General features: G+C 40.1%; 1 protein-coding gene across 2 annotated transcripts; it reads right to left on the bottom strand.

Annotated features, from left to right (window-relative positions):
* Positions 1–2,071: 2,071 nt before the first annotated feature.
* LOC116187806 (ribonuclease D) lies at positions 2,072–9,606 on the bottom strand. Of its 2 annotated transcripts, XM_031516760.1 has the most exons (11): positions 8,468–9,606; positions 7,797–8,338; positions 7,249–7,424; positions 6,038–6,169; positions 5,906–5,956; positions 5,412–5,508; positions 5,062–5,108; positions 4,218–4,434; positions 3,590–3,722; positions 3,449–3,491; positions 2,072–2,417 (listed from the first exon to the last, which is right to left on the bottom strand). In XM_031516760.1, the coding sequence occupies exons 2-11, from the start codon at positions 7,834–7,836 to the stop codon at positions 2,343–2,345; spliced, it is 1,011 nt and encodes a 336-aa protein (XP_031372620.1). In that variant the 5' UTR covers positions 7,837–8,338; positions 8,468–9,606; the 3' UTR covers positions 2,072–2,342. The 2 variants fall into 2 exon arrangements, with proteins under 2 accessions (XP_031372620.1, XP_031372611.1); XM_031516751.1 differs by lacking the exon at positions 7,797–8,338 and having other exon boundaries at positions 8,468–9,600.
* Positions 9,607–10,684: the final 1,078 nt, after the last annotated feature.

Raw genomic sequence — 10,684 nt, 5'->3', positions numbered from 1 at the left:
AACTATGACCCACATTTATTATATTAATTATCGTTTCGAAAAAATAGGAGCAAATGCTGCAAATTAACGAAGGACCAAAGTGAACACTTGAAGTAAGGATAATGATTTGGCTGGAAAAAACAAAAAGGATTAGGATGAAAACATTAAAAAAGAATAAAATTAATCTTTTTAAGAAAAAGAAAGAGCTAAAAAGGTTGAGCACATACTCATCCCCCTTGAAATTAAAAGAAGGTTAATCACATTAAAAGTACAAGAAGTTTACAAAATGTAACACTTAGATATAAAATGAATTTTTATTTAAGATTTGGTACAATATGTTTCAATTTGCTTCAATTGAGTATAATCCATAAACTCCACTTGTGACGCCGTTAGCATTTTCTCACATAGCAATTGAAGTGTAAATAAGCATCGACGTGCCATACGAAATAAATTATAATAAAAAGAAACCTCCCCTCTCTCTCCTTTCCCTCTCTCTCCTATGACCATATGCCCAAAATCCATCACGCCCTCTCCCCCCTGCATGATCGACTATGTATGACAAAACTCAGAGAGGTCATTGAAAGTAGGGGTGATCAGTTCCGAGTACGCTGTATTTTTCACGATACCCGGACCCTACCCTGTTAAATCTTGGAACCGGAACTTACTCGGAACCTGTATTATACCATAGGTTTCAGGTACCCTGTTATAACTTGTAATTTTTTTTTCTTTGGCTAAATAGAATCGAAAATGTCACATACATAATCAGTAATCACGCCAAATAAAGTATCAACAAAGATTTAGATTAATCCACAATAACAAAAAAATAATATGTCTCATCAATCCATTGACAAAATTAAACATCCATAATACGATCTCACATAATAAAGTGTCTCTGTTCTGATTCATTAGAAGATACAGTAACTTTACTCTTTCATCTTTTTCTTTTTAATAAATAACCAGTTCTAGGTACCTTGTAGGCAGGAATCGGAATCGGAACCGATTTTCACGGGTTCCTGATTTTAATACCCGAAACATACCCTATCTTCAATACGAGCTATCCGGACCCTACCCTAACGAGTAGGTTCTGACCGGTTCCGGGTATACCCGATACCCGTGCACACCCCTAATTGAAAGCTCATGGTCGTCGGACCCCTCTCTCTCCTCCTCCTCCTTCTCCCTCTTGCAATCTTGCATTTTTTTATTTTTTTTTTGGGAGTGAAATGTAGGTAGCCGGTGAGATCGGTAGAACCAGATATCTCGAAACCCCAAATCTCTGAGAGAGATCTGGAGTCGGGGTGGATGTGGATTTTGTGTAGTTCAGCGGAGCCCCTGATTCAGACAAAATAAAAAGAAAAAAGGATCTTAGCTCTAGATTTGTCTAGTTTTGAGCTCAGTGGATGTGGATTTTGGGTATATATAGCTTAATCTGATATCTGCAGGATTGGAATTCGATTTTTGCATAATTTCTTGTCCCAGTGGTTTTCATCTCTGTTCAGTTTCCGCTTCTTCATGGCTCTCAATCCCCATGGCTCCCAACCCAATCCGCCAAACCCACAAAAAATAAAAATAAATAATAAATCAGAACTCGAGCAAAAGCCAAAAAAATGGACTCCGCGTCGGGGTTTGGGTCGTTGGCTGGGGCACCCCACTCCGATTCAGTCAAAAAAGAACAAAAGAAAAAGAGGAAAGCAAGAGGAAGAGGGAGAAAGAGAGAGGTGCTCCTATGTCGGAAGTCCGGCAAGTTGCCGGAAAACATGATCCACGGTTAGGAGAGAGACGGCCTGAGAAGGGAGAGACGGGGGAGAGCGAAGGGCAGAATACAGAGGGGATGGAGGAATTTTTTTTATTAGATTTAATCTTTTTAATTAGAATTTTGAGCCAGCAGCAAATCGAAACAGTGTTATACGACACCACAGTTGACGAATTGGACTCGATTGAAACAAATTGAAACGCGATATACCAAATCTTAATCAAAAATTTATTTTGTATCAAAGCGTTAGATTTTGCATTTTTTTTTTATCATCATGTAATTAACCCATTAAAATATGGCAAACCCAGGATCTGAAGGCAGATATTTGTGGACCATTCATTAAAGCTAAAAACGATAAGCGGCATAAAGCGCGATCTTCTAATATTCTCTGTGTGTTCACCGAGTAGGATTTATCATTTTCACAAGACAAAAGATTACTCGCAGAAAATCAATGTTCTCGAATTAGCATGCAGCTGCTGTACACACAAAAGGGTAAGACAACAGAGCCAAAATGCACAACATTTTTTGAAGAGAATTCACAATCACAGTTCCTTAGTAAAAACAATACAAGGGTACTCCGGAAGAGAGAAGCACCGCATTGGCGTTCTTGTGATTAGAGGTCCAGCATCTTCCCCCTTAGAAGAGCTTCTGCCTTCTGCACTTGCTTCACCGGCCCAATTATGAACACCTGCAGCAGAGAAAATTGAGCACACGACGTGATGAAACTTAATTGCACTCTCCAAACAAAAGGGCATCGCGAAGTGACACTATAAAGTTCACTCTCTCTTGACGTGATTCGATATAAACAACCTTGCGCTGAACCTATTACACCAGACTTAGACCAAAGAAACATGATATTCTCTAAGACTTCTTGTTAATTAGGACATGTTAGATACAGCAGATGATCCTACGAATGTTTTAGGAATAAGTGGACTCAACTGCCTAAAGATTTCGTTAAACAATGACACCCATGGGGCAGCAATCAACAGTGTATAAGGAAACTTGATAACAGGAGTTGAAACTGTCCAGCAGTACACAGGGTAAAGGCATGCGAGGAGCTTGGCAACTTAACAGGAATGTTGATACTCTTTACCTTGAGATATGAGTCGGGAAAATTTTTTGAGAAAGTATTAGAACTGACGACGACTGAAAAGGTAATCAAGAACAGAAGTTCTCATAACATGCAAATAAGGACCCATAACTTATTTATTGGATCTCTAACATAATATTTTGCATGCTTTCACAGCTCATATTTACAACCATAGAGAGACCGAGACTATATAATCTGACAACTTGATCATAGATGTTTGTCAAGAGGGTTTATGGAATCAAAAAAGTATAAACGAATTAGAATTGCTCATGAAGAATGACTCATCACTCCTTTGGATAAAAAAATTATGACTTATATCTCTTATGACACATCAGCTCCATTTAAAGATACATTCATTGGAAGTCTATGTCAAAAGAATTTGAAAACAACTCTAATTTATTTGTATATATAAATAGTTGCAACAAACTTGGGATGTTTTCATAGATTTGCAGCAGCTTTCAAGGTGCCAGAATAGTTGGGTGAATTATAGCTGGTTTTCTTATGTCAAACCAATCGGACAAGAACATCATAACTTCCAATGCTTCACTCCAGATTTTAAAGAAGCAGTAACCATGAGTGCTCAGCACGTAGATTACTCTTGACACACTTAATGGATTTGGCAAACTAACCTTGTTAGGCGGACCCTTAGGACCTCCAGTCAGGATTTCAGCACTACAAGACCAACCACTTGATTAACACTGGGTAAAGAACTGGGATTACAAAAAATTTATTCCTCAAAAAGAGTGACGGAAAATGGAGTGGAGAAGCACCTGCAAGATTCCTTAACTGAGGTAATGGAAGCCCCTTTTCTTCCAATAACACGTCCCATTTTCCCTGGTGGAACATCGAGAATTGAAAGGATTTTCTCTTCAGGAGCATCACTGCCATCTGCTGTCATGTTATCTACAGAGGCAATGCAAACTGAGATTAATCCCTAAGACAGTTGCTTTCAGTATTTTCATTCAACTAAATCTCACAAGCTAATATTCATTAGTAACTTCGATACTGCAACATCTCCATGCCATATGGCCACGCTACGAGCAGTAAATCCAACAAACAAGGGTTCGATTGCACTATTGGAATGCAAAGTCATAACTTGGTCATTTAATTTGACCACTAGAAAGATTTTAGTTACATGTGACCCAATGCATAATCTCCTGAAAAGTGTAACTTGCAATTGTATGATAGTTCCTATCATCGATACTATTCATCCATCTATATTCAAAATGTTCCAGTTGCAGCAGAAAACAAGGCCCAAGACCCATATTCTCCAGATAATATGAAATATAAGAGGCTATTCTAGAGATAATTTCAGGCTTCGTGCATCATAAGTAACTGCGCACCCAAAAGCCATGAGAATTGGTCCATAAAAGAGTTTTGCATTCTCACTATTCTGACCTGGAATTGGAGGTAAAAGTGGCCATTCTGCATAATCATTATCATTGATGCAGAAACATCGACAATATAGAGAACTTCGAACTGCCAGATACCATAAGGATCGTGCATTCAATTTCTCAATCATCCTTTCATAGATGTTTAGAAGAAAGCGAACATCATCTGCAGCTGCCCGAACCATCATGTCCGAGAAGGGTCTGTAAGTCCAGAACATGGGATCCTGTTGGCGAGACACAAGCATTATTTGTCATGAAAGAGTGCCAACAGAAGGCAGTAATGCAGTTCACTTTTAACGGAGAGACTGCTCTAACTGTAATCCTTCTATGCCAGGATATGTCAACGGATGCAAAACAGCAGTTATAGCAAGCAATCTCATATTTCTGTATATATAGGAACCGCTACAATTAGACATTCATGTTTGCTATCCAATAAATCCATTTGCGAATAAATGCTTCTGATGCAATACCTGATGCGAAATTGTCCTCTCAATAGCAATTCTTTTAGGTAATATGCGCTTTCTTTATCCAACATTTGTATCTAAGCTTCAGTCTCAACAATCATCAAAATCATCAGAATTTCTTTTTCACAGTCTAACAATTCGAACAGTTAATAATTCCGTGGCCATTGAACCTTACAGGTTTAGTTCGTTCTGATTTAAAGCAATAAGGAGAGCGAGTAATGAAGTATCAACATGCCCTCATCGCAAGAAAGAAAAAAACACAGCAAACAAGCTAATGGCAAGCCCATGCCTCGAATAGTTCATAATGTTCTAATGGTTGTATTGTTACAACTAAGTGGACAATCACCCACCCACCTACATGATTGATGTACATTGCCAACAACTCACCTTCCGAAGCAACAGACGCACTTCTTCCTTCTCAAGATAGGACACTCCTGTTTCCAGATCAGTAAAGAGTTAGACACAAACACCCGCACGCATACATAATGAATTTGACTATATTTCTCTAATGCAATTGTAATTGCAGTGCAGTGTTATAAGGTTGTCCTACAGATAATTATCCCGCAGAAGAATCACATGTATTACTCCAATAAAACAGATGACAAAAGAAACTAAGAATTTCACTTGATCAATTTTCAAATGTACCAATCACTTAAGAATGCAGTGCAGAAATCCCAATCATGGCCCAGAATGCTATCACGAAGAGAATGTTAAATTTGGGACAGATTGTAAATTACCACAGTAGCGTGGATCTGCAAGCAAGCCGACAAATGATATGTAGTCACCTGGCAACCTCTTCTTTCCTTCTTGCTCCTCCAAGAGAGAATATGCAATCTTAAGATACATGAACACCATTAGTAACTGAAAATTTTTGGCTCTACAGTGTTAAAATATGCTACGTAGCAATTTCCAGTTTGAAACCATTCTAAATGAATAGGCTGAAGACAGCCTTTAGTATCATCATGCCTTATACTGGGTATTCCTGACATTTAATTAAAAGATGTAAGCACAGAATGATTATTAGCCTAATACAGATCAATAAGATCAAATGTGTATCAGTATGGATAAGCTTAGCGACTAGCCCAACTTAAGTTACAACTGATGTGTTTCACCAAAATAACTTCATTACCTAGAACAAAGAATGCACCGGATATGAAGTTTATAGAATTAATCATATAGAAAATAAATCGAAGGTAATAGTGCATCTAGAGCAGATACATTGAATAATCACCTGGGTATCCACAACGTTGTTCAGCTTGATGCCAAATTGAAAGTATAGTGCCTACAAGTAATTGAAAAAACATCCATGTTAATTAAGGTGACAGGTGATGATACATGAAAAGAAATAAAAACAGTTAGAGACCTCACTATCTCGTTTACAATCATGGATAACTTTTGTGATGTATGAAGACTCAAGTGCCGGCTGGCAAGCTTTCATGAGTGTCTCTCCACCAGTAAGGGCATCAACTAAGTATATGGCATCTGGAAAAGCAACCTGCATATTACAATGAAGCTTGTATTATAGGCAGAACCTTTTGTTCAATCTCTCATGTGCTCTAGTACTAGTCTGGATTCAAAAGGAGTTAAAACATAAAAGAGAACAAATTCAAAAGAAATTAGCCCAAATCATGGCATCCGTTGCCTCACTTCCCCTGCAATGAAACATTGACTATATGCATTTTAGATTCGAAAGAAGTTGCATTTCCAATTTTATCTTGATAATAACCATACTTCAAGAAGACCATTTCTCTAATGAAGAGGAGATACTTGTGTTGCAACCATGACAATTTATATGGTTCAGTAAGCATGACCTACTTCACCAATCCTTTAGGGAATGGGAGAATAGCCTAAGACTTTTCACTATGGCATCGAAAGGATAAGAGTGTTATAGTTCGATCCATGCTGCATAATACACCCATTCTCACCTCTAAACATAACCGCTCTTTCAGGTAGGTTTATCACTAGTATTGTAGACTGTTTTGATTTTGTAACTGGACTGCATAATAAGTTAGTTTGCATCTGGCTATCAGGAGAGGAGGCACTCCCTATTGGCTTCTAAATTCATGACAACATTTAAAAGCCCTCTTCCATCATTTTACGTTTTCCGGTCAATCATAAGTAGAACTTGAAATGATGTTGCTCCTCTCCAAAGAGAAGGCTAGGGAATTCTTTAAGCAAGACAAACAAGTATAAAAGGACACTTCACAGTTGTCCAATATATGCTTTGGTGTTTCATTATACAGATGATACAGTGAAAATGTTCTGATTTGACATCTGAATATTAAAGAATGTAAACTCTGTAGGCAGTAATGTATATTAATCTGTGATAATAATTTATATCTGAACATTACATTGTACTGAATGCTGATTGTTGAAAGCAGTTACAGGATATTATTTCACAAACCATCTTAAACTGACAATAATGATCTAAGATTATAGAAGCATACACGGAATATTGCTACATCAACACTCTATGACAGTCAAATTATAATAAATATCCGAGACGGCGACAGGGCCGACTTCGACAACTCTATCATAGTATTAGTCAATGTAAGGATATGTAATGTGGTTCACCTGCATGATACAAAGGGATCCATGGCGACATAGGTTAACGCCCTCACAATCAAATCCAATCACTAATTGCCTTTCAGGTGAAGGGGTCAAAAATTCAGCAGGAAGTTCATTTGCAGCAGTAACAATATGGATCGGTACTGATGCAATGGGGAGTCCATGATCTGGAGGCTTCTCACCTGCATAAATGAAGAGCAAAACTTGAACAAACCATCAAAATGGTGATAAGAGATGTCTAGGAAGATTGACTCTGGAGAGAGGGTGACAGGATTCTAAGGTGTATGCTCATTTTTTGGCAGCTCCTCTCTATCTTTTCCAGAGAAGGGCAAGCAAAGAGAGCAATGAGCAAACAGCATGATTGGCCAACCTGACCCCAACGAAAGATTGTCAACATCTAGGGATGTAAAAAAAAAAAAAAACCTGGAGAGGCATTTGATGAACAAAATAATGTGACATAGTAAACAGTTACAAATTGACACTATTCAATGAAGTTTACAGCGATTAATTTGTCCTGCTGACATCAGTATAAACGAAATACTTAAAGAACTCACCCCAGTTACCAGTACCATGTCCAATTTTCAGATAAAGCATAGTGACTGAATATTCTTCAATTATCAATCATCTTCAGTTATCAATCATCACATGTAAAAGAAGTTGCAAACGTTAACAGCAACAAGTAGCTCCTGACTTGTAGTCCAGCTACGAATAGCTCCTGCCTTGCCACAGTTACAGCAGCAGATGTGACCAATTGCTTCTCTCGAGATCACTGCTAATATGCAAAATTTCTGGTCGCACGTCATTTCAGAAATTCCTCCACTCCTTTTCTCTCGTGACTACAAGAATGTTAACAGTCTTCTCGTCTTCTAATCCTCAATTTCAGGAAAACGCCTATCTTAAATCAACCTATCACAGAGAAGGCCGTTTCAACAGTTCCAATGCACATCGACGGAGAATCGTTTTCCATTTCCATCAGATTCCAACCGCACATCCAGTGACTGACGATCAGAACTGAATCTGATACCTCCGGCACCCTCTCCGCAGCCAAACGAGCCAAAAAAGGCATAAATCAAAATCTCCCGCGGGCAAGCCAATTCTATGCAATCGACATCGCACACGATCATATGATTGAATCGCAAATTGCAACAGAGTAACGAATCGATTTCACAGATTAACGGATGAAGGCGCTATGGCCGATCGGAATCGCGAGGAAGAGAGGAATTACCAGGGTCCGGAGGTAGAGGAATGCGAGTTTTCTCCGGCGGAGGTGAAGAAGACGCCATGCCCGACGCTCCCAGTCGCACTCTTTGCTGCCGATCGGAAAATCTGTTTTACTTTGAAATGAAAGCAACAGTGACCGAGCCGACGAGTATATTTATATATATATAATTCTCGGTGGAAAAAAAAGAAAGATATTTCCGTCTGTTTTAAAACTAATTTTTAAATAAAAGGCCTTTGTCTTCAATTTGCGGGAACGAAGAAGAGAAATGGGGAATGTAATTACTCAAAGCCCCCCAAACTCCTGGACGTGATAAACTGCACCCTTACACTTTGTTCTGAGAGAATTCACCGCTCATCCGCTAAGCTTAATCAGAGAAAATGCCAGAGGCAGGAGGAATCACAAAAGCCCCTAGGCTATGTTTGGTTAGGCGGAAATGGCATTCCATTCCGGATCTATTCCGCGTCCGGTTCTACTCCTGCGTTTGTTTGTATCCGGAATCAGAATAGTGATTCGGGATGGGGCATCCCATCCTCCATAGGAGGAGAATGGCCATGCCCGACTCTACCCCCCTCATAGCTATTCCCATTGGGAATAGAGAGCATAATCCCCATCTTGCCCTCAGCTCGGCCCTCCACCATCACCACAGCTCCGCGTTGCTGCCTCCCAAGCTCCACCTTCGACGGCGGTCGGTGTTAGGTGCCTTGCAGCTCCGTCCTCCTCACTCTACCGAGACCTGAGCAAAGAAGCAACAGGCTGTGAAGAGAAAGGAGGAGCAACACCAGAGGGGGCATCTTCTTTCCCATAACCAAAGCCGACACACACCATTGTCAGAAAGATAGAGCCCGAAGCCTGCAACACACCCTACAAGCCGGCCAAAGGAGATCGGTAGGGTTATTCCGGCAAAGCATCCCAGAGCGACGTGGTTTCTCATTACAACGGGTGTTGGGAGTGAGAGATCGCATGGCTCTAGAAAATCAGTGGAGGCGGCAAGGCCGCCGTGGAGAAGCAGGAAGGAAACCCAGGAAGGGGTGAGGGAGAGGGAATGCCGGCGCCGTGTGGGGCTGCATATCCACGAAATGCAAGAGGGAGTTTGACTGAGATGGAGTTCGGCCACGAAACCAGGGCTCGAGATCTCAGGCCCGACCTTAGCCATGGTTGTTTAGTGCTGCTGTCAATCTTCAGAGAAGAAGATGAACAGTGGCCTTTTTAAAGTTTTTTATTTTTTATTTTACATTATTGTAATATTTAAAATCAAGAGTATATGTGTCTTTTAGCTTTGAAACATGTCATATTCCCAGTGTATTCCGATAAACCAAATATAAAATTTCAGTTCTTAATTTTGTTATTTCCTCCAACCAAACAAATAAAAGTTCATCAAAATTTCTATTATATTCCATATTTATTTTAATCTATGTCTATTATATTATGTATCAATTTCATTCTAGCGAACCAAACTTAGCCATAATGTTTATGTATCATTTCAAATACCCTCTCTCGGATCACCCGCCCTAGCTCTGTCCCTGCTATACTTGGCCTTGCAAGGATGGCTAAGCGATGGTTATGACAGGGAGTAGTCCGACCTCATCGAAACCAAAGATAATCTAGCTATGGGGTCGTGACAACAAGGCCTCCGGTAAAGTCAGATATGGCCTTGCAAGGTAGAATTCGGTTCGGCATCAAGTAAGTTCAAGGACAAAAATGTTGGACCCGAGAGCCTAAAACCTAGGATTAGAAAGGGGGATGTATTGTACAGATTTGCTCTTCATGCTTGCTAGCAGGCTAGCATGCACGTGAGGCCGAAATCTCACACGTGACCTCCACTCTCTCATCTCAACCGTTGGATTAGCTTCTTCTTGACGCTCTGGTTAGGGTTCCGCCATCGCGAGGCCTGTGGAGAGACCAACTCAGCCTTGGAAATGGCGGAATGAGATTCGCAATCGACAATAAAAGTTGCCCAGAGTCTTCCACAATCTGTATCCGGTGAGAAATCGGCTTCAAAAGGCCCGTTAAATTGGAGGAAAGTCTTCCCCAAGGTAAATCAACGTCTCGAGTTCTTTGAAGGTGTCGAACACAGTAATGTGAAACCCCCGTCAAAATTCCTACAGAATGGGGTTGAGCAATGGTGTTATACTCTAGTTGGGTGGTTCTTAGGTAAGGCTCCCGATTTCGGGCGGGTTGTTTCTGTTGTTAATGGATTATGGGGGAAACAGGGGAAAGTGA

This window comes from Punica granatum, chromosome 1, assembly GCF_007655135.1.
Source record: "Punica granatum isolate Tunisia-2019 chromosome 1, ASM765513v2, whole genome shotgun sequence".
NCBI classification, from domain to species: domain Eukaryota; kingdom Viridiplantae; phylum Streptophyta; class Magnoliopsida; order Myrtales; family Lythraceae; genus Punica; species Punica granatum.
This window is presented reverse-complemented; position numbering and strand designations above follow the sequence as displayed.

Bases quoted from the DNA above. Each gene is read 5' to 3' on its own strand.
- LOC116187806 (XM_031516751.1), bottom strand. From the start codon at position 8,525: ATGGCGTCTTCTTCACCTCCGCCGGAGAAAACTCGCATTCCTCTACCT. The intron at 3,723-4,217 runs GTCAGAATAGTG...TTGCCTCTGTAG, and splicing joins ACTTTTACCTCCAATTCCAG to ATAACATGACAGCAGATGGC. The intron at 2,418-3,448 runs GTTAGTTTGCCA...TCTCTGCTGCAG, and splicing joins CTAAGGGTCCGCCTAACAAG to GTGTTCATAATTGGGCCGGT.